The 24,819-nt window shown below is 50.5% G+C and overlaps 1 protein-coding gene across 3 annotated transcripts in view; it reads left to right on the forward strand.

Moving 5' to 3' along the window:
• LOC144169705 (amine oxidase [flavin-containing] B-like) overlaps nt 1-24,819 on the forward strand; it is an 85,459-nt gene that overhangs the window by 22,908 nt on the left and 37,732 nt on the right. For 2 of the 3 annotated variants that reach the window (XM_077699010.1, XM_077699011.1), the window contains exon 2: nt 13,522-13,643. In XM_077699010.1, coding sequence (XP_077555136.1) covers nt 13,556-13,643 — 88 coding nt within the window. In that variant the 5' untranslated portion in view covers nt 13,522-13,555. Of the gene's footprint in view, nt 1-13,381; nt 13,644-24,819 lie in introns of those variants that run through there. The other variant, XM_077699009.1, reaches the window with a different exon arrangement.

Here is a 24,819-nt window from a genome sequence, read left to right on the forward strand (position 1 = left end):
CCGGTTGAAAGCATGTTGCCCACTGCAGTTGGAACGCCGGCGTGAGCACATTATTCATTAGCCTGAAAACCATTCCGAGCAACATTGTCGCGTCGGTGGCCATCGTTGACCAGGGGCGGTATTCTCGTAACTGTCCCTTTTGAAAACGTCCCTTTTTAGTCCCTTTCATCGTGACGTACTTCCGGTTAAGCAGTGGGCGTTGACAGTAGGTTTGCCGCGCTTGCGTTACGTCACTTCCGGTAGTTTGCTTTTAGCCAATCAGGGCTCGTAAAAGGGACACTTTTGGAAAGGACGCAAAAGGGACAAACCTCGAGAATACCGCCCCAGGTGGTCATAGTTCTTCTGGCGGAAGAATAGATCTTAGTCTGGTCGCATATAAAGTCTCTCTCCATTCGCCAGTGTATTTCACGCCTGATTAGGCGTCTATCCACCGTTGCCGGTTTAGGCGTGAGCGGGTTGGGGTGAAGGGGGTGGGGCATGCACGCACAGCAGGGCTTAATGCCGCTACCGATGACATACCTGTTGTGGTGGTGGGAGATTTAAACGTGGCAGTCTCATGGCTCAATGCGCCCAGTCAGCTGTCCTCCGCAATCGAGCGGTTGGGTCTGGGTTGGTGTGTTGCACAATCAATAAGATACCTGCGAGTGGGCAGCGAAAGGGAAACCCATGTGTGTGTCCATTAGTATAGAGGTTGAAGCCCTCCAGGTGTTAACTCGCTATGGGACGGACGCATGTCGCTCACTTGGAGGAGGAAGAGCGGGAACTTCAGCGTCAGCCCGAACAGAAGCGTGAATGGGCGCGAAAACCACAGAATGCCGCGGCCGCCGCCGTTGCCGCCTCAAGTTCCAGCTGGTCATGTAGCTGCGAAACCCTCCCGGATGAACAACAACTGGTACGCTTGGAACGCCGACGTAAGCCAATACCACTCGTTTAGCTGAAAGGCCTTTCAGAGCGACAATTCTACAGTACCTTTCCCTTCTAAGCACCCGCGCATGACCGGTTGCCGGTTTATGCGTGCACGGGTTGTGAAAGGAGAGGGCGGTGGGGGGGGAGTACGGGCGCGCACAGGTATAGGTTTCATACCCTTACTGGTGACATGTCCAGTGTGTTGGCGTGAGGTTCAACGTGGCCGTCAAACAGCCCAATGCGACAGGTCGGGTGTCATCAGTGGAGTGGATTATTGGATTGGTGGGTTACACAAACAGTAAGATGCCTACGACACGGGAGGAAAAGAGACAGCTCTACGTTTGGCCGCTAGGGTAAAGCTCGGGTCTTTTCCAAATTACATTCAGGTAATTGGCTAGGAGGTATGCTCAGCCTTAAATTACAAACAAACGTGTTTTGTTTCGTGCACACCAAGGGGGACGTGCTGCTTTACAGGTCATCCTTCTTCACAGAGTGGAAAGGCACTAAATTTTGGGGGGGTTTGGCTGGATATTACCAGCTCCACACTTGCTAGTCCTTTAACTGACGCTCCTTGAAAGACTGAGCCAGTAAAGGTGGAGTGGGACATAGAGAAGGAGGACGAGTTTCAAACGCTGAAACGAGCCCTGAGCGAAGAGCCAGTTCTAATGGCCCCCTACTTTTCAAAGGGTTTTGTGATTCAGTGCGATGCTAGCGATCGTGGCATGGGAGCTGTACTATGCCAAGAGGATGCGAACGGCTGGGAACGACCAGGTTTGTACTTAAGCCGCAAGCTAACTTGCAAAGAGGCGTACAGTACATCCGAATCCGAAAAGGAATGTGGCTGCGTCGCGTGGGCAGTGCCGAAGTTGGCGTGCCATCTAGCCGGTTCCCAGTTTGTTGTAGAAACTGATCACTGCCAGCTAACCTGGATAAATAACATGTCGTCTGGAAGCGGTCGTTTGCTAAGGTGGAGTATGATACCCCACCAGCACAATCTTGCAGTTCGCTATAAGAAAGGAATGTTGAACGCTAACGCAGATGCACTAAGCCGTGCGTTCTAAGTAATGCTGCCTTCGTCCTCTCCGTGTCTTCGGTTCATCTCTTCGTGAACAGCTTTTAGTCTAGTAGGTATATGGGAGAAAAATTATTGCACCCATTTGCTGCCTCAGTTGATTATTTCTGCACCACGTGATTTCAAGTAATCAACGTTAGTTATGATCATTTCATGTGTCGTGTGTTATCTTTGACACATAGTTTGAGTTCTTATTTTAAGAGTCTTGCGTCCCGCATGGGTCTCTTGATGTAGAGGGTCCAAACTGGGGATAGACACTTAACTTGGCTAGGAGAGCTTATCACGTTGTTTGGAGTCTGGTGTTCTGACGGAGGATAGATGGTGCTTGTTTGCGCTGGGTGTTGCCTGTTGCCGGTCGGTTCTGTGCAAGCTGCAGAACGATGAGCGACTGGCGCTGAGAAACGACACCGGAAGAGCCGGGCGAAGCTGGTTGAGACACCTGTGCGGCACGGCGATGTACCTGTGATCCGGACCTGGCAGGTGGTGCCTGTTCGTGGAAAGGAGCGTGGTGGAGCCGCCCTTTTCCTGGAGCACTGGAGGTGAACCTGGATGAGCCTGGCGAACGAGCGCGCCCAGCCAAAATTAGCTGCGCGGGGCGACGCACCGACAGCGGGGCCGATTCGCGCCTCGACATGCCGCTACATGCCTGGAGACGGCACCGCTGAGACGGGGACGGCGTCGCCTTCCCTTTCCCCGTCGTGGCGGCTCAGCTGACGCAATCGCTTCGCCTCCATTCGTCGGATTCAAGCCTTCGGTCAGCGAGAGTCCTGATTGGAGCGATTCAAACTTCTCGCGGCTGCAACTGACTCCCGGGGGTATAAAACCCTCCCGGAAGCACAGCGAGCGCGGCACTTTTTCGAGGCACCGAGTGGAGAGGTGCCGCTGTCGCCTTTGTGCGAGCCATGCAACGCTTTTGTTACCCTTGTACATACTTTATATAAATGTTGATTTAACTCTTCGTCGGCTCGAGAACTTCGTCATTCTGCTCTGCGCCGCGTCGATAGCGTACGGAGCAAGGCAACATCGCAGCACAGGTGACTGCGCTCGGATGGCCAGTCGCAACAGTGGTGGCAGCGTCGGGAAGGCTGATTCCCAACACCACATGCACGTGCCCAAGCGTAGATTGGCAGTCCTGGTTCCTACAAGCTATAACGCAGTGGTCAGGGAGCTCTTAGATGAATTTCATATTAGGAAAAATGGTGAACAGCGTGTAGGCGACATGTCTGTACTTCTGCGTGGCAGAGGAAAAAAAAAATGATTTTCGGGATTTTCAGGCTTTTCAGGATTTTTAGGTGCCTATCTCAACTTTTTGTCCGCAATTTTTAATATGTGTGCTCCCAGCAATTAGGCATAGATTTATGTTGATTGATTATGGTGTTTAACGCGCCGACGCTACACAGGCGATGAGGCGCGCCGATGGAGGGCTCCGGATTAATTTCGACCACCTGGGGATCTTTAACGTGCGCCTAAAACTCGAACACACGGGCGTTTTCGATTTTTTCCTCAATCAGAAAAGCAGCCGCCACGGCAGGAAATCGATCCCGCGTCCTTGGGCCATGAATTTATACGAGACGATGCTTAAATCCAGTTGCGAGTCAGCGCTTGTCCCGTCGTCCTTATTCCTTTCTGGTTGTGTTCTTCGCGCTCTAATATATATAACCTATGGTCAAGCCTGCTCAACGATGTGTTTTACTGAAGCTAGCATTCTTGTTCATTTTTTAGAGTAGGCTGGCTTGATTTTTTATTCTTATCGGTGTGCCCTAAGGTATATTTTTTGTCTTCTTGGTTTTTCTTTTTTATACCCTTGTGTCATCGCGATCGTTACAGGCAACCCGCTGCCCCGTTTAATTTTGGAGTCAGTGCTCCTCTTTATTGATTACATTTTATCCACGTGCCATTGTTCGTGCTATTTTGGAAGAAGACTCGGTTTACGGCTTGCACTAGTTAAAACATAGAGCTAGGTTTACCTAGCTTATTCAAGTCCAAACAAAAGAGCCCTTTTCAGCTTTCACATGTTTTAGTAATCTCCTGAAAATACTTTTTTTGTAAGTTGTGTCGGCTTTTGAACTACTCATGCATATTCTGTCACATAACAGCGGAAATGTGACCTTTTTCTTCGCCGCACTTACATGCTCTATTACGTTCTGCCGGAAATGCAACCTATTCATGCCTTCTGTGCCCCGAATCACACCATCGTTTTTTTTTTTTTCAAGACTCCGTCGTCTTGCTATCCCGAATTTGCATCTATTTTCGATGCCCGCTATTCGTACAGTATTTGTACTCTATGTGCAGATTTTACTTGTCGTACATATACTGTACCGAATTGAACGTATTCCGTCTTTTAAATGAATTAAATCAGCCAATGAACAAGTGAGGCGTTTTTTTTTTTTTTTTTTTTTGAGATGAGCCAGATCCACCTAACGCGAATTCGTGAAACAAGCGGAGGTTTGTTACCAGACCTGAATGCAGCGACGTCAAAAGTATTATAATATATATTTTACATGTCAGGTAGGGGAAGTTTATGGCCACGAGTAATTAAAATTATGCCGTGAATTTGAGCAATATTGGGGTCATAAGTTCGGATTCGGCTCATATTGGATTGAAACACTCAATTTGATGCTGCATTCTTATGAAAACTTTGTTGAATTGACTTTCAAGCAGTGTGCGATTGGGTTTTAGTGGAAAACGCATTAAAAATATGCAACGGGGCATCAAGAACAGTATAACTATACGTGGAGAACAGGTGAGTCGTCTTGGCGCCATTAGCTGTTCTTTTCCAGTTATTCCCTAAGGTAATTATCTCGGGCACGATTCAAGGCATTAACGAAGCAAGCAAGCTCTCCCTTGCTTTGCCATGAATTTCCAAGACGCTTCACAAGAACGCTGCTCGTATCTTATTCTTCACCTTTAACGAAGTGGTTCGCACTCTCGAACCGAAAGGGGGGGGGGAGGGGGGGGGTTCTTTCCAGGGCTTGTAAGCGGCCGCTATTTAGTTAAGCACTGAGATGGTAAATATGGCAGTAAAAAAACAAATAAATGTAACCAGAGTTACTTCCTTGGAATGGGGAAGACGAAATGAAATCATCGTTTCACATCTCTGTTTCGTTTCGTTCACTTCATTCGTTCAATTGGTCGTTGACATCTGGGGACACATCTTTCGCCGATCTCCTCATTACCGTCCGAATTCATGATAAGCCAGCTCCGCAACGCAAGAAAAAATTTCCGAAAACACCCGTGAAACAGTTTGAACACTCAAGCCAAAAGCAAACTCCCATTGGGTAAATGCATTTGGCTCATTTTGATCCGTGAAACGGCAGGATCTGGCTCATTTTCGATACGAACTACGATCTGCGTACACGTTTTCAAGGCATTATCTCAACTATTTTTAGCCACCCCCTTTTTTAGGAAAAAGTTGCCGAGTTTTTCTTGTCACTGCAGCTTTATCCGACTCAGTTTCGATTTCTGAATCTGGCTCATATAGAAAAAAAAAACGCCTCGAATTATGCCTTACGTGACTCATTTATTGTGCGCATAGAAGATATGCGCACATTGATATATTTCTAGAAATCATGCACCCCTCCGTCTTAGGACGACGATGTTCGAGCACGAAGCTTTCCCGCGATGAATTTTTTGGTTGGCCAATCCCACAGCGCGAGTATGTGCTACTCTGGAGGTACGCAGCCATTTTCTAGAATACCCACTGCAACTATCGGGTGTGCACCCCGTAGGCCTAACGATATGGTTTGGGGTGTACGGCGCGAATCGCTACCTGCTGTTTGGCGTTCGCTTCGGCCATGCCGAAATGGAGCAAGGCGCAGGCAGGCCGTCGAACTGCGCGAAAAGGCCGAAAAATGGAAAGGCACTGGTCTTTCAATGTTTGCGAGAGCCTCAGTGTACAATGTGTTTTTTTATGAGTAAACTATGTTATGTTCTACAGGTATTGTACTGTTCGCGGTAGAACGTACATACACTCCACCACGTTTTTGCAGTGTTTATTTGGGAGACAACATGGGAACAAACGATCCGCACGAACCTGTTTCGGCGCGTGCGCCTCGCAGGCTTTTCGCTCTCGCATTTGTTTTTGCGGCAGGTCGTCAACCGTTTTTTGTTTCTGCGTGACGTACCTTTCTTGCGCACTGCCTGTCAGATGAAACTAGGCCGGGGTTTATTGTTTCGACAGCGTGTTTTTCATTTAGCGCACACAGAGGATTTTTCCGTGAAGTGGTTCTGGCAGTCCAATTTTTGCAAGCCCGCTTCACTCTTGAATACTTGTCCAGTGTGACGTCAAAAAAGCTTTACCAAGGCCTTGCAGATATTGTATTACCTGTGCTATTGCATAGATCAATGCACCGCGCAGGGCGAGGCCAGGGTGTGCTTAAGCGCGTCAAAAGAATGGCGGTACCGCCATGGGTGAAGACATTTTTCCTTAAACTTCACACTGGCGTGCTACCTGTAAAGACGTGGCAGAAAGAGAAGGGTTTCTACCTTCCAGGGGGCGTTCAGTGTTATCCGTGCAAGAAACCCGAGTCGATAGAACATGTGTTTTTAGACTGTTGGGATAGGGTATTTTTCTGGGACGTGCTTTAGCGCACATTAAAGAAGGATTTTCCTCTAGACGCACACGGAATACGGTTTTTGCCCGTTGAAAGTGAGGAAGGTCTACCGTACGGCCGCGTCATGGTTCTGGCCCTGCACGGCATTTGGAAGTCGTCTATGGCCATACGCCATCGTGATGATGATACCAAGCGCTCTAAGGAGTATTTTTCTGAGTTTATTCGGTTGATTATTTAAGTATGGAGGGCTCAGCCTGAGCCTCCAGAATGGTTGCCTGTGATGGAAATGTTAACAAGCATGAAACAATTTTAGCTGGCTTTCTGCTACCCGAGTGTCGGCTAGCAGTTTTATCAATGTAGTGTTTTGTTGTGGGTGTTCGTATTGTCAAAGTAAGGCAATAAAGAAAAAAAAATGTCGAAATGGAGCAATCGGATAGACGCCGGCTTCAGAACGCGAGGGAGCCAGGTTTGATTACGGCCACGGGAAGCGTTTTTTTCCTTATCTTCACCCGCGATTATTCATCATCATCGTCAGAGAAAGATCTCCTCTCTGCAGGGCGTATTGGCGCACTACGGCATCAGTGGGGACATTATAAGGCCGGGTTCAAACTTCTTTCGCAACTGTCGTAATATCTTTAAATAATGATGTCATTTCACGTCTCAGCCAACCGAACTGCGTGAAACGCCGTTTTTTTACGTCCGTAGCGCCCGATATGTCTGCTACGTCGGTTGTCTGAAGATAGCATAAAGCTTCGCATTAATATTTATACGTGCCATTCCTCAACGCGAATATCGGAGAAGGGTGTGTTAAAAGTGAAGAGATCCTTGCCTGTGCATTCAGACGATTTGATACAAGATGAGCGTCGTGGCCAATTTACTCCGCTTTAGATTGAATCCACTGGCCGACTCGAAAAATACCGACAGTTAAACGACGCGGGAAAGTATGGTCGGGTACATAAACACCCGGGGACAAAAGCATTCTCAGCTCGTTTCGGTGTTCCTACGTGTGCAGGACCCATTAGTTTCGTGCCACTGGTGCTTCGCTGCACTGAATGCTGCTGGGGCAATGACGTTACCGGTACGGCCGTCATTGGAAATCACGACGTCACCGGAAATGGCGTGCTGACGTCATTGCGGCTTCATAACACCGAACTTACGGCCGCTTGAAGTGCTAACAGAATCGGGAACTCAGGACAACTTTTTGCCTTACCATGGCACGCTTTTCACTGGAAAAGAATCGCTGGAGGGAAATTTGGTAAGGTTCCTGGAGGATAACTCGCCAAAGGCGACCTTGTCTATGCCTTGAGTCCACGCTTGTGGTTTCGCACGGCCAGCGATATTACTGAGTTTGTCTTAGGGACAACTCCCAAAACGGTCAGCATGAAACGGTACAGCTGCCTCGACCAAAAATCACCGACGGCGAGCAAGGCATATATCTTCAGGTTTGCCCTGCCCAAGGGTGAGACGAAGCCACGCGAGTGCACCCAAGCTGGGCAGGCGGCTTCTCAGCAGATTGAGTCAACTGCTTGTAGGACAGTGTTAAGGATAGGAACAAGGATAACAACGAGGCAGCAAATGATTTGGCTTAGAAAGTGGTGGTCACGGCACGAGGGTTGGGGAAGTCGACAACAGAGAAAGATGTTAACTTATCTCATCCGGGAAAACAGACAAAAAGATGTACCACCAAGGTTGCTTGGTGGCACTTTTAAGGTTGCGACAGGTATAATTTTATATATTGTACGTAGATTTAAAACAACAGCTCTCCCTTGCTTAGAGACTTGGAGCACCACATACTGAACAGAAGGCATGTTTTTTCCAAGGCGGCATTGTATTTTGCGTCTCGTCCTTGAGTTTCAGCGAGCACAGTATTCAGGGCGAATTGCTCACTCACTCACTCACTCACTCACTCACTCACTCACTCACTCACTCACTGCTCTGTCCTCTCCGTTCTATCCCCATATTATGTGCACCCCTGGCTCCGGACTTTGTGTGTGTTGAAGCTTTACAAGTACAAACCGTTTGGTGGCGCTGAGGTCATATATTCGGCACTGCATACACCTACAGTTACACGCCATATCGCCTGAAAGCGCGCGCACTGCGCATGTGAACCTCATCTACATACAGTGGCTGAACGTGTACTCCACTTCAGTGCAAACGTTGCGGGCGACTGGACTATGCGACGGCCTCCTGCCCAGGCCCCGCGAGGTGTGCGCGCTGTGGGGGCCGCGTCGACTGCGTTGCCAGACTGCCCACCCGCGCAAACTGCCGTGGCCGCCCCCACTCTGAATGACCCCCGGTGCCCCCGTTGGCAACATGCACGACGGGTGACGTTACAGAGCTGGTGCGGGCTACACAGCCTGTCTCACGAGTGGCCCTCCAGACCTCGCTCCGCCAACCTACACCCCCTCAACCAGGTTCCTAACCCGTCGTCCTGCAGCCCTCCTCAGCTCCCCTGGCAGAGCCTGGCTCCACCTTTCTGACACATGGCCAGCTCTAATGAGCCAAGACCACGCGTTCTCCAGTGGAACGTTCACTCACTGAGGAGACGCAGTGCAGAGCTGGCCGACCGCCTCCTACGGGCTTAATTCGATGTACTGGCCCTGCAGGAGGTTATGGTGAGGGGGAGCCCCCCCGGCTTCCTGGCTACGTAGGCTACCTCAGCCGCACTTCGTGCGAGCTAGAGTTCTGCACCCTGACCCCCTGTCTGGATCTCAGTCACCCACAGGGAACGTCACGGGCGGCCCTGTACGTGAGACGGGACCTATCAAGCCTGGCTCTGAACCTGGATGAATCAGCTGGTGGCCCTATGGAGTGCGTCGGCGTTACAGTACGTGTGGGTGGCACAGACACCTAGGTTGCAAGTATTTACATCAGGCCAGGAGAACCTTGGGACGCCGGCCACCTGGGCCGACTGCGGAGCCTCCTGGGTCGTGACTGCCTTATCTGCGGGGACTTCAACGCCCACCACCGGCACTGGGGAAACCGCCGGAACACCAGAAGGGGTAGGGACATCCTAGATGCGTCGGTCACTGCAGGACTGCTGATAATCAACACTGGCAGCCCAACCTTTGTACGCCGAGCCTGTCAGACGTGCATTGACCTCGCACTGGTGTCCGAGCGCTGTACCTACTACTGGGAGACGGCAAACGACACCTGGGGCTCCGACCACTTCCCGGTCCTCCCCACCCCGTCCTCCCTGTACCGGCGTTTTGACACCAGACGCTGCAGAGTTATCAACTGGACCATCTTCAGGCAACAATTGAGGGGGCGGCTGGAAACAGCAGACGACAGCACCCTCCTAAAGGAACTTGTTCCCTGCACTGAAGCTGCCATTACCCATACCGAAGTGACCCGGGGAAAGCCGGTGCCTGATATTAAGGCACTCAACCTTCGGGCCGCCAGGACCAGAGCCCAGAAGCAGGCCGTCCGCCACAACACCCCTGCCCTTTGGACGGCCTTCAGACGACTGGACGCAGCAGCCAGACGGCACGCCAACCAGCAGCGCAAGACATGCTGGCAAAGCCTCTGCAGCTCCCTTGACAGCAGCCGGGACCCTGCCCGGGCGTAGAAGCTGTTCAAGTCTATCACACAGCCGGCCTGCGCTCTGCACCCGGTCCACTCCGTGGCCATAGTGGCAGGGATAAGGGAGCAAGAGCTGGCTGAGCTCCTTGCAGAGCAGTTTGCCCCTTGCGTCAACCCGATGCACCCACCTCCAACGCGGGTCCCTATGGCCACTATCTTCGGGCTGGCCCACACGAGAGCAGGGTGCTACCTGCATCCATACAGCGTCCCCCTCGCAGAGCCACTACGGAGACCAGCTGACCCTCGGGTAGAAGCGGCCTGCAATGCAGACATCTTTCCGGCTGTGCGGTGCTGCCCCCGGGGGCACAGCAACCCTGGCGCCGACGGCATCACTCATGCCATGCTGCGAAACCTCGACACCGACCAGCAGCTGCGGCTACTGGACTTTTTCAACCATGTCTGGAGGACTGGCACCATCCCTGAGGACTGGAGGATGGCTATTGTCACATCAATGCTGAAGGCTGGCAAACTACCGAGCGAGCCTTCCTCACATCAGCCCATCTCTCTGACCTCAGCGGTGGGGAAACTCATGGAGACGGTGGTCCTGGGCAGACTAGAATGACTAACAAGTCTACGAAACGCTCTTGATGAAAAGCAGAGTGGCTTCCGAAGGTCCCGCTGCACCGCTGACGCCCTCGCAGATGTGGTGTCGTTTCTATAGAGCAGGCCCGACACGAGAAAGAGGGGGCGTACCTCCTGCTCCTGGACGTCAAGTCAGCTTTTGACGCGCTACCGCACCAGACCATCCACGGTGCCCTTGACCGCCTGGGAGCAGAGGGGAGGCTCAGAGATTATGTAAGTGGCTTTCTCAGAGACCGTACACTGCGTGTACGCGTGGGCAAGACTGAGCGCCCCGCGCGGAGTGGGGACTGGTGTCCCGCAGGGCAGCGTCTTGAGCCCTCTTCTCTTCAACCTTGCCATGGCGGCCCTTCCCAGCCGTCTTCCGGAATCCCTGGAGTGCCCAGTAGAGATGGCCAATTATGCCGACGACGTGGCACTCTGGACCCGGGGCCCCACCAAAGTCGGCAGGCGGGTTCGCGTGTCCCTACAGGCGGCCCTCGACGCAGTGGCGAACCACCTGACGAGTAAAGGACTCAGACTCTCCGAGGCCACAACGGAGGCCATCGCAATCCATCCGCGCCTAGCCCGAGCCCGACACACTGCTCCACTGCATCTCAACGGCAGACCCCTCCCCTGGCGACGCAAAGTCGTCTACCTCGGCCTGGCCATCGACCAAACCCTCTCATGGAGGTCCGCCGTTGGGGTACAACTGGACCAAATGACCCGCGCCGTTATGGGTACCAACCAGCTCGTGGCACAGGCTAGAGGGTGCTCGCACCAGTGGGCCCTCCGGATCTACAGAGCCTGCGCTGTCTCACGTGTTCTATACGCACTCCCCCTGGTGAACCTCAGGGACGCCCAATGGAAGACCCTGGAGCTGGCTCATCGAAAGGCCCTTCGGTGCATCGTCGGCCTTCCAAGAGACTCCCCAGTGGCCAGCACTCTGGCGGAAACCGGAAGCTGGCCCATCCAGCTGCTCGCCACGTAGATAGCGCTGCGACATGTGGAGCGCCTGCACCGAGCACCTAGAGGTGACCACCTCCTGGCCAGGCTTCGCTCGAGAGGCCAATCCCGCATGGGCAGCATGGCCGCTCTATTCGAGGACTATGTTGAAGTCCCTCAGAGAGCGTGCCTTCTGCCCCCACCGCCACCTGCAGCCGTACCCCTAGACATCACAATCACGCTGCCAGGAGTTAAGTCCCGGGCGAGACTGCCATAGATCGGGATTCGCCAAGAAGATGCTGCCCTCATAGACTTGGAACCGCCGGGACAACTGCTGGTATGCACAGATGGCTCGGTCCTTCCAAGTGAGGGCCGAGGTGCTGCTGCCTGCACTGCCCCGGCCAGAGGAGCCCATCGGCAATGCCGGCTGCCGTTCCCCACCAGCTCCACAGCGGCCGAGCTGGCAGGCCTACACTTGGCCGCGGACATGCTGCGGGACGATCCACCACCAGCGGCCACCATCTTCTGCGACTCCCGGCCGGCGCTACTTCACCTGAGGGAGGCATCTGCACCACGAGGGCGAGGTGGCCACCTCGAGATGTCGGTAGTTGCCAAGCTGCGCGACCTGCAGGGACAAGGCTGTAACCCCCGATTGCAGTGGCTTCCTGCCCACGTTAAGATACCGGGGAACGAGGCTGCAGACGATTTAGCCAAAGCAGCCCACCATTCCCCAATGGCCCCAGTTTCCGCGTCCCTGGTGCGCTATGATGTTGCCAGGGACGTCATTAGGCGAGAGGTGGCCGCCCGCCACCTCTGCAAACGAGTGGCCACCGGTGACGCCCCGCGGCTCCTCCCACCAGAGGGATATCCCGAATAGAGCGGTCCCTCCTCCTACAGCTCCGCACCGGCTGCTACAACACAGCAGCACGCCTCCACAGGGAGGGTCGCAAGGCCACACCCACCTGTGCCCACTGCCCCGACCCCGAAACATTAGATCACATCCTCTGCTCCTGCCCTGCGTACGCTGGTGCCCGGAACAAACTGGTGTCTGGGTACCGGCGGCTGGGGCTACTGTCAAGCACTGCAGAGGACATCCTGCGTCCTCGGGGACCCTTCATGCTGCACCGAGAGGCCTTCCGGCTGCTCCTCTCGTACCTCGACGAGTCAGGCCTCAACACGCGCCCATGAATTGTAGAAGCTAGACCCCACCGGCTATCCACCCCCTGTTAACTCTCTTGTGTGCGTGGGTGTGTACGTGTGAGTGCGTGTGTATGTAAATAGTCTGTATGTAACCTGAGTGTGTATGTATATAGTCTGTGCATTGCCTTTTATAGCATGTTATATTTAATTTTCCATTGCCCTTTCACTTTTTTTTTCAAACCACTTTTTCCCCCGGCGAGACCTGTGGGCCTCTGTCGAGACGCAAAACTTCGCCTTGTCAATATTTTCATTTTAATAAACACTTTCTCTCTCTCTCAGAAGAAAATGGCAAGTGTTCATAATCAAGAGCCAAAGCAACAAATACGGGCCGGGCGGATGAGTACGCACTCAATTACGCCATCTGTGACATAGCTTTGCGGTTTGTACCGGATGCCGACTCGACGGAAACACACGTGTGCGTTACTGGAATCGCACGTGTTTTTAAAAGCTGAGCGAAAGGTGAACGCTGCTTTCCCCCGCTTTCTCTCTTCTCTCCTTCAGCTTCGTTGTCATTCAAGGCTATGAGAAGAGAGTTCATACAGGTTTCGTTTATATAAAAAAGCATCTTTTTTCCAATGATACAGCTGGAGAGCCCGTTATGCCAGCAAAGTGACTCAGTAGCGGAGCCATGAGCTCAGAAAACGAACCGGCGGTACCGCGGCTGAGCGGCGACAAGGGACAATCGTCTCCGCCCTTGCGACGCAGGTTTCGTCACCGGGGCTCGGCGTCGCAAGACGGGATGGCGCAGAATGGCGCGGCCTGCCTCGCGGAGCCCGCGGACAATAGGAGGACGACGACGGTGCTCATCATCGGAGCGGGCCTAAGCGGTAAGAGAGGCGCACTACCGCCGCGCTTCTGAAAAGGCGCCTTCTTAGGTATCCGCAAGCGTCGTCTAACGAGCATACTGATGTATTCATCATCACCATCATTACGTTTGTATGCAGTGCAGGATGAAGGCCTCTCTTATTAACTTGCAACTGCTCCTATCCTTCTCACTTCGAACTCATGCTTTACTGCCAAATTGTCGTCACCCGGTGGATTGCCGGTTGTCACTTCTCCCCGTAGTATGTCCAGCAAAAACTTTTTAAATGCAGATCATTTGTATAACTCACGATGTCACCCGTGCGTCGGCGTCCGCAGCAGCCAGCCTCCCCCTACACTATAAAAAGAAATAACAGTTACCGGCGCCTGGTTTCGATCCCACGACCCTGCGGGCGGAACGCAAGGTACATGGTGCTCTACCCACTGCGCCACAAAACCGACACAGAATGAAAGGCTACGAACGCGCCTTATATCCTTGACTCATTCAAACTACGTCAAGAAGCTGCTGATACAACGCATTCACTACCTGTGGGCGGAATGCGAGATACATGGTGCTCTTCCCACTGCGCCACAAAACCGACACAGAATCAAAGGCTACGAACGCGCCTTATATCCTTGACTCATTCAAACTACGTCGTCAGCGGCGTGCGCTGGCGACTCAGCGGCGTGCTAGCGGCGTGATAGCTGCGCGGTGTACCCGTGATAGCACCAACCTCCCAAACACTAAACGTTAACGCAATACACCCACCCCCTATGCGACGCATTTACTCAAGTCCCCTCGCGGGGAGATGGGCCCATTTTTTGTGTTCGCTTCGTGGTTTTTCCTAGCGGCGTGTAAAAGGAGCGTAAGAAGAAAAACAAATTGAGAAAAGAAAGTAAAGGAAGGAGGGGCATATGAAAATAACACTTGAAAACAAGAACAGTGGTGTAGTGGGTGAACAAGACTGTCCGGTTATGTGTAGAAACTGCAATAGAGGCTTGTAGCAAGCGCTGTTCTGCACCCAGTGGTTATATAGGTATACGCTTTCACTCTTTTCTCTCAATATAAGTGAGAATGTGAGCTCAACATGAGTTAAATAGTTTGACAAACACCCCCCCCCCACACACACACACACATATTTATATATATATATATATATATATATATATATATATATATATATATATATATATATATATATATATATATATATATATATATATATATATATATATTTATATAGCAGAACAGAGAGATACGGGACGAGGGACTCGGTAAAGATACATATCAATGTTGCAGTCGTCATTGCCAGTGCTATTCGGCTTTTTTCGAAATATTTTAATAGGGCCGAATGACGTGTGCTTGTCACGTTGCTTTGATTCATTGATAAATAAGCGAAAATATAAGTCGAGAAAAAATCCGCCGTTTTCCGGGAGCGGGACTCGAACCCACATCTCCGCATAACCGGTGCGGTGCGTTAACCAATTACGCTATCCCGCAGCGGCTTCTCTCTCGACTTTAAAGCGGGGGTTTATATTTACAAGAGCTCTGAGGCCGGTCAACTAGCGCCGCCCCTCGACTACCGCGGGAGACGTAGAACGTCTTCTTTCCCAGCGGCCGCCACGTAGAACGTGGTCGGAGGTCGGGGTTAGCAATTGGCATATCCGAACTGCTGGAGCCAGTGCCTCGTAATGCATGTAGCAGAACAGAGAGATACGGGACGAGGGACTCGGTAAAGATACATATCAATGTTGCAGTCGTCATTGCCAGTGCTATTCGGCTTTTTTCGAAATATTTTAATAGGGCCGAATGACGTGTGCTTGTCACGTTGCTTTGATTCATTGATAAATAAGCGAAAATATAAGTCGAGAAAAAATCCGCCGTTTTCCGGGAGCGGGACTCGAACCCACATCTCCGCATAACCGGTGCGGTGCGTTAACCAATTACGCTATCCCGCAGCGGCTTCTCTCTCGACTTTAAAGCGGGGGTTTATATTTACAAGAGCTCTGAGGCCGGTCAACTAGCGCCGCCCCTCGACTACCGCGGGAGACGTAGAACGTCTTCTTTCCCAGCGGCCGCCACGTAGAACGTGGTCGGAGGTCGGGGTTAGCAATTGGCATATCCGAACTGCTGGAGCCAGTGCCTCGTAATGCATGTAGCAGAACAGAGAGATACGGGACGAGGGACTCGGTAAAGATACATATCAATGTTGCAGTCGTCATTGCCAGTGCTATTCGGCTTTTTTCGAAATATTTTAATAGGGCCGAATGACGTGTGCTTGTCACGTTGCTTTGATTCATTGATAAATAAGCGAAAATATAAGTCGAGAAAAAATCCGCCGTTTTCCGGGAGCGGGACTCGAACCCACATCTCCGCATAACCGGTGCGGTGCGTTAACCAATTACGCTATCCCGCAGCGGCTTCTCTCTCGACTTTAAAGCGGGGGTTTATATTTACAAGAGCTCTGAGGCCGGTCAACTAGCGCCGCCCCTCGACTACCGCGGGAGACGTAGAACGTCTTCTTTCCCAGCGGCCGCCACGTAGAACGTGGTCGGAGGTCGGGGTTAGCAATTGGCATATCCGAACTGCTGGAGCCAGTGCCTCGTAATGCATGTAGCAGAACAGAGAGATACGGGACGAGGGACTCGGTAAAGATACATATCAATGTTGCAGTCGTCATTGCCAGTGCTATTCGGCTTTTTTCGAAATATTTTAATAGGGCCGAATGACGTGTGCTTGTCACGTTGCTTTGATTCATTGATAAATAAGCGAAAATATAAGTCGAGAAAAAATCCGCCGTTTTCCGGGAGCGGGACTCGAACCCACATCTCCGCATAACCGGTGCGGTGCGTTAACCAATTACGCTATCCCGCAGCGGCTTCTCTCTCGACTTTAAAGCGGGGGTTTATATTTACAAGAGCTCTGAGGCCGGTCAACTAGCGCCGCCCCTCGACTACCGCGGGAGACGTAGAACGTCTTCTTTCCCAGCGGCCGCCACGTAGAACGTGGTCGGAGGTCGGGGTTAGCAATTGGCATATCCGAACTGCTGGAGCCAGTGCCTCGTAATGCATGTAGCAGAACAGAGAGATACGGGACGAGGGACTCGGTAAAGATACATATCAATGTTGCAGTCGTCATTGCCAGTGCTATTCGGCTTTTTTCGAAATATTTTAATAGGGCCGAATGACGTGTGCTTGTCACGTTGCTTTGATTCATTGATAAATAAGCGAAAATATAAGTCGAGAAAAAATCCGCCGTTTTCCGGGAGCGGGACTCGAACCCACATCTCCGCATAACCGGTGCGGTGCGTTAACCAATTACGCTATCCCGCAGCGGCTTCTCTCTCGACTTTAAAGCGGGGGTTTATATTTACAAGAGCTCTGAGGCCGGTCAACTAGCGCCGCCCCTCGACTACCGCGGGAGACGTAGAACGTCTTCTTTCCCAGCGGCCGCCACGTAGAACGTGGTCGGAGGTCGGGGTTAGCAATTGGCATATCCGAACTGCTGGAGCCAGTGCCTCGTAATGCATGTAGCAGAACAGAGAGATACGGGACGAGGGACTCGGTAAAGATACATATCAATGTTGCAGTCGTCATTGCCAGTGCTATTCGGCTTTTTTCGAAATATTTTAATAGGGCCGAATGACGTGTGCTTGTCACGTTGCTTTGATTCATTGATAAATAAGCGAAAATATAAGTCGAGAAAAAATCCGCCGTTTTCCGGGAGCGGGACTCGAACCCACATCTCCGCATAACCGGTGCGGTGCGTTAACCAATTACGCTATCCCGCAGCGGCTTCTCTCTCGACTTTAAAGCGGGGGTTTATATTTACAAGAGCTCTGAGGCCGGTCAACTAGCGCCGCCCCTCGACTACCGCGGGAGACGTAGAACGTCTTCTTTCCCAGCGGCCGCCACGTAGAACGTGGTCGGAGGTCGGGGTTAGCAATTGGCATATCCGAACTGCTGGAGCCAGTGCCTCGTAATGCATGTAGCAGAACAGAGAGATACGGGACGAGGGACTCGGTAAAGATACATATCAATGTTGCAGTCGTCATTGCCAGTGCTATTCGGCTTTTTTCGAAATATTTTAATAGGGCCGAATGACGTGTGCTTGTCACGTTGCTTTGATTCATTGATAAATAAGCGAAAATATAAGTCGAGAAAAAATCCGCCGTTTTCCGGGAGCGGGACTCGAACCCACATCTCCGCATAACCGGTGCGGTGCGTTAACCAATTACGCTATCCCGCAGCGGCTTCTCTCTCGACTTTAAAGCGGGGGTTTATATTTACAAGAGCTCTGAGGCCGGTCAACTAGCGCCGCCCCTCGACTACCGCGGGAGACGTAGAACGTCTTCTTTCCCAGCGGCCGCCACGTAGAACGTGGTCGGAGGTATATATATTTATATATATATATATATATATATATATATATATTTATATATATCCAGCGCCACTCAGACTACACGGGGAGAAGGGGACCTTCTTTTCAACTCCCGGGGCGTTACGCGAACGTCTACAGCCTGTCATAAGCGGGTAACTGGCGGGAAACCCTGTTATGCTACCTTGGCATCAAGGCTGCCATAACTGAGGCCCTCGCTAAGCTTTCGCATGATAATAGGGTTAGGAAATGAGGGGCTCGTTAGTAAATACAGAAAGAAATGCCGGCAGTCTACAACGCCAAAGAAGGCATAGGGGAATGATTAGACTATTTTTTTTACCGTTAGTGACGTTACATTATTTTTTTGTTATTAATTGCATGAGAAAGAAAGAAAGAAAACATGCGCCCAGAGTGGGGACCGAACCCACGCCTTTCAATTAGATCTCGAATGCCTTACCAATTCGGCTATCTGGGCGACTGTTTTCTCCGTCACTTTCTGGGGTATTTATATTTACTACAACTATATCTGACGCTTGAGGTTGGTAGCCAGCGCCACTTAGACTACACGGGGAGAAGGGGACCTTCTTTTCAACCCCCGGGGCGTGACGCGAACGTCTACAGCCTGTCATAAGCGGGTAACTGGCGGGAACCACAGACAACGGGAACCACTACACAGGCGGGAACCACTACAACCACAGACAACTACAGACAACTACTTTATGGACGCGAGCCGACCTGTACACTGTACACCATCCTACCTTACAACCCTGACGCCACAGAATTTAACCCGGTTTCGCAACTAGCGCAGCACGCCGAAGAATGCCGCCAACTCACTCGTTCCTTTACAACTGCAGATCAACAGCGCCAGCCGTGACGATTTCACCACTCCTCCGACATTTTACACTGGCTCGCATGTCTGGCTTTGGGTGCCCTGCCCAGCACCGGGTCTATCCTCAAAACTTGTAGCCAAATATTACGGCCATTACAAAGTCATCGCCCGCACTTCGCCCGTAAACTACATTGTGAGACCAGTCACCCCCTCCTCTGACCTTCGCCGCCACGACCCCCTATTGTCGTCCTCACCCTAAGTCGCCAGGTTGGCTCCTTTTCACCGGGGGCGGTTGTAGCAAGGCTAATGAGCAGCTCTTGTAACGCGTCAGCTTATCGGGGTATGCGCCGCATCAAGAAAGAATGCCATGTGATCGTGGCCAATCTATGCACGACCGTATGCGCGCACGCTGGTAGCAGCGGAAGAAGAAGTACGGCAGAAGGTGCTCCGAGTTGGGCCATCGTCTGTACGCTTGTACCTACGCTAGCCTTGCTTCTGCTCCTGCCAATAAACGACGTTCGGTCTACTACCGGAGGGTCAACAATATCCATGGGCACATGAAACGTGCCTGATACTTCTGTGTCCAATCCACCTTGCACTCCGTCTGCTTCTCACGACCATTATCATCATAACGTCGTACGTTATATGTTTCTCACACCCATCCACATAATCACTCCCGGTGCCAGAGTCCTGGCTGCCGGTCGGAATAAACGCGCTGTGTCGACTGTATCTCCGGCGCCCTTCCTGTGTGACGGCTGTCCTTGACGCGTCTCTCAATATATATTGTTACGTGGCGGCAGATGACACGAACCATGTAGCGACGAAGCGATGGATTTACATAGTGGGGAAAAACTATTTACATCAAGCCCACCGAGTCCGCGCTGGCTGCATGCGCCGCGCACACAGCTCTTCTTCGTCGTCATCATCCTTGGTGGTGGGCCATGGCGCTGCGGGGATTTTCCGCCACGTCCAGTGACAATATATATATATATATATATATATATATATATATATATATATATATATATATATATATATATATATATATATATATATATATATATATATAATATATATATATATATATATATTTATATATATATACATACATATATATATATATATATATATATATATATATTTATTTATTTATTTATTTATTTATATGAATATAAAGTGGAGGGGAAAATAGCCCCGCCGCGTAGTGGTCATCCCACCAGATGCGTATTCTGGAAGTCGTGGGTTCGTATCCCACCCGGCGGGCATTTTTTCTCCACTTTCTGTCTTTCCAAATTCTTTATCTGTTTCAATGACCTACCACATTCTGCCCTTTGCTTTCTGCCAACCCTTATTTCTGTCTTAATTCACCGAGCCCCTCATTTTCCCATTCTGATTTTTCTATATATATATATATATATATTGTGAGGGTGAAATTGGCAAAGAAGAGGTTTTGTAACAGGAAGCGGCCAATATCCCTTTTATGCTTCGTTGTCGTTTAGACAGTGTGCGCATTCATGATCATCTCATTTCATCTTCCTTCTCGTCGGTTGATCATCTGCTCCGCTGCTGGAACGTTTGCTGTCCTTTTGTGTCCGTGCTCGGCGATCGCAAATAAAGCGTACCTCAAGCGTTCCCGTCGACTCTCTGAATATACATATACATGTATATCTTTTATATATATATATATATATATATATACAAGAGAAGAAAAACTTCGAACAAGGTAACAGCACGATTGTGGCCTACGTTTCAGCAAAGAGAACTTGCTTTCCTCAGGGCCATATATATATATATATATATATATATATATATATATATATATATATATATATATATATATATATATATATATATATATATATATATATAAAGGGTGTTACAGGGAAACCTTTAAGTAATTTTTCAAACGGCTTTCAGAGGTAAAATTGTTGTTCTTGTGCGAAGTGGTCGGAGACCGTGGCGGATGCAATAAAACTGGTTCGAAGTGCTATTTACCGAAATTATTAGCTATATTTTGTTAATCAGCATTGTAATTATTCTAGTTAGGTGTTTGGTGGTAATACGGCAATTGTAGAAGAACATCGAGCAAACTGATAACCATCACCGGAAATGATAATTGCGTGCACAGCTGCAGCGCTCAGAACCCCACAGCTCTGCAGGTGAGCGCCACGGGCTCGCTCCGGCAGCTGCACCCACGTCACTCGGAGCTGTAAACGTCACACGCCCACCACGCTTTATCTTCGTACGCAGATGACGGCCACGGTGCAACAATTTCCGCTCATCGCAGCAGATGCGCCTTCCTTCTCTGCTTTGTTTTGCGTCATTTTTCTGAGAGTTGCTATCGAATGCATTTACAGTCAAACCCGGTTATAGCGAACTGCAATATGCGCCACTATTAGTTCGATATATCCAATAGTTCGATATAGCCGAACCCGCCTCTAACGAGTTTATTGTTACGAGTTCGCAACACGTGGGAATCCCCCTGCCATCCCCGCATGCAGAAACGAACAAAATAAAGTATGTCATTACCATACACAAAACATTCGATTTATTGCAAATAATAAAGCCACTTTCCGCTTTAACTGCCTACTTCCAAAATAAGCGGTAATTTTTGTTTTCCCTTTCGTTTCGGCAGCGTCAACTAGCACAGCATTCTTTACACGAGACATTGTTTGCACCAGTTCGAGTCTGCGTCCTTCGATTTCGAAGAAATATTGGCGGAGGACATCAACTGCCGAAAACATTTCATTAAGCGTCGGACGGCATTCATTCGCGACATCCTCTGCCTCCTCGGTGCTTTTCATCAGCATTACGACGGTGCTGCTGACGTCGCCCGCGTCTGAGGGGCTTATAGTGACGGAAACGTCGTCGTCGACACTCAGGAAATCTTCAAAGGACACTCCTTTTGGCACAGCATCGGGAAGGTTGGCGAGCTGACGTCTTGGTCCGGACTCACTGACTGGGCGGGTTCCGTCGTGAGTTCCGCGCGTCGGAAACTGTTACGGAAAGTGTCGGGTGTCATGTCGCTCCATAGGAGGCGCAATATGTCTCAGTCGGGGCTTTTGCTCAGTGGTCGCGGCTAATCAACATCTCAATCGCCGCTCCGAGACCCAGCATTTTGGTGGCCATTCTAGGCACCATTAGTTCGATATATCAGATGTGAACTTCGTTATAAGGAATAAGTTTCGCGTGTATTTCCGTAACTGATTTATTTTTGTTCGATGTATAGCACAATTCCCTCTATCCGGGTTCGTTATAGTTGGGTTTGACTGTATTGTTGCCCTGTTCCAGGAATTTTGCTCTGGGCGACAGGTGTCATTTCAGTTGTGCGGTAATTGCTTTTGTGTGTGTGTGTGTGTGTGTGTGTGTGTGTGTGTGGTTTTCCTTTTTTTCTTTTTTTCATTTGACCTAGTTATTTTCCCCCTTTCCTTCCTTTTTTTTTGACCTGGGGCTTCCAGACACCTTCTAATAAGAACTTCTTCACCACCTGTTCTGCTTCCGGCGTTTCTGAGAACCTTGCTGTAGGCCACGCGGCGTGGCAACAAACCCCCTCTCACCTTTTTCTCCTCAATATCTCCCCTTGCACACGCCCAAACCAATCCGGTTCCTACATTCCACTTCCTTCTCTCTTCTCTCCTGGGACCTACCCCTATATAAAGCGTGCGAGTCAGGCGAGGGTTTGCCCTGACGAAGGCAAGTCTCTTTGCTGAAACGTTGGCAACAACGGTGTTCGCTACAGTTAAATTTCGCCTCTCCATCTTCTTGGCGAACTGATGGAGACGAATAAGCGATGTTCTTTTGATGCGCGAGCCGAGAGGACGATCTCGACTCGCTCCGATGACCGACGACCGATGCTTGGAGCAGGTGAGGGATGAGGACTGCTTTCCTTGCTGGATATTAGGTTTATTTACACTATTTACATTACTCCAAGTTTACATCAGGCCAGAGTGGCGGTTACATTGTCACTCTGCCAGCAGCAGCCTGTTCGGCCGAGATCTATACTGAACTAGATCCCCTTTCGACCGACCCCCGACAAAACCCAACACTCCGGTTTTGATACCAAAAACCCCGCCTCCAAAAAGGGGGCGTTCAAGAAAGAGAGAAAAACCTTTCAAACAATTACTAGAAACCATTGATTGGCCACGGGAACCAGCCAATCACACATGTGTCCCCACCTGCGGTCACGTGACCCAACCCTCTCTCTTATACCCTTATAGTGCGTTTCCCACGCACGCTTATTACACCCGACAAGCAAATACAGGACGTCTGCGTCCTAAAGTGGACACACCATTACGTTCAGCGGGCGGCTTCTGCTCAAAAGCCAAGCCAACGACTTGGAGCGGTCTTCGCGCGGCTAACCTCTTCCTGCGTCCTCGCCTTGGCGCCTTGTCTGCGCGCGCGCCGGGACAAAGAGGGAGCCGTTGCTAATCCCCTCCCAGACTAAAGGGGCGCCGCCGCCCGCCTGAACAGCCCACGGGAAGAGACGCTGCCGGCCCAGGCGACCATCGTCGAGGCGAACGACCCGTCATCGAAGAGCGCCCGGCGCCGGCTTTGCAAATTCTCAAAAACTTACACCGCGCGCCTTTTCGACACTATGCGACACACCGTCATTCAGCTTCTTGTCAGCTTGTCATGCCGAATGACCCAGCCACCTCCGATGCGACAGAGGTACTCAGGCTAATCGCCCCCGTCTTTTGACACACAAAAGGACGGGCACAAAACACGCTCTCCGCGGCTCCGAACTTGGCGTCCGTGCGGTTAAATGAAAGGGACACGGGATAGCCTCAACCAGCGTACGCGACGCCGAACATGAGCCACCGGCGGCTTTCCTTAATTAAATGAGGAGCCCGAACTTAACATCTACCTTGTTCAAAGTTTTCTTTCCTTGTATGTACGTATGTACGTATGTATGCATGTATGTATGTACGTATGTACGTATGTATGCATGTATGTATGTATGTATGTATGTATGTATGTATGTATGTATGTATGTATGTATGTATGTATGTATGTATGATGTATGTATGTATGTATGTATACTTAAACCGGGATATAACGAAGTTGACGAAAAGACGCAATTTTTCGTTACATGCAGGTTTCCAGTTAAGGCTCGCGTGAACGAAGTAGAAGGGAAACCAAAATGCTAGACATCGGTGACGGTGAACTCACCCTTCAAAAATTTATTTCACCGTGAAAAACTGCGTGATTTCCGCCTGCGGCTTTCCCACGAGCTTAGTCACTGCACGGCACTCCAAAGAAGCAAGGTCACTTAAGCCTGTATTAACAAACGTGACTTGAGTATCGCTTTTGCTTTTGGCACTTTTCAGTGTCTTCACGCGTTTCAAAGACCAAAGTTATGCTGAACTGTCGCCTATTCGCGAACTTGATGCTCTTAAAACTGGTGAGAGGGCGCCAGCTGGGATACTGTATACCAGACGGCGACATACTTCTTTCTCGCTGACGGACACGGAATTTAAAATTGGCAGCTTGTGTTGAGAAGACAACGTTTCGTTTCCTGGGCGTAGAAATCATCGCCGACGAACCGACACCACAGATGGAAGTGGAGAGTCGTGACTACACGTGATCGACACCGCACTCACACGTGAAAACGCGCGGTAGTTTGCGGGGCGGGCAAAATTCACTAAATTAGTGCATTTCTCCAGCCGATTGTTCAGAAAAAGTGCAAAAAAACAAGGGCTCATTAGCGTAGCGAATTCGTTACACCCAGGCACGGCCGGGCTATAGATAATAAGCCCATTCCATATGGTTTACGACGTATTGGAAATTTGAGGGTAAGTGATTGGTGAGGGTAAGAGGAGTGTAGAGGTGGAATGGGAGGAAGGAACGTGGTATATATATAGACAGTACGGGAACAAGAAAGTGAATTTTCGTGTCCCTGTTTGTGTGCGCTATTTGTCAAGATGCATCAATTCCAACTGGGCCGGCTTGCAGTTATGAAAGCTACTGTGCTTCCACCGAGCGACCTATACTTACT

The sequence above is a fragment of the Haemaphysalis longicornis genome, unplaced genomic scaffold (assembly GCF_048455015.1).
Source record: "Haemaphysalis longicornis isolate Haplotype H1 unplaced genomic scaffold, Haemaphysalis longicornis Haplotype H1 scaffold_2, whole genome shotgun sequence".
Classification (NCBI taxonomy): Eukaryota; Metazoa; Arthropoda; class Arachnida; order Ixodida; family Ixodidae; genus Haemaphysalis; species Haemaphysalis longicornis.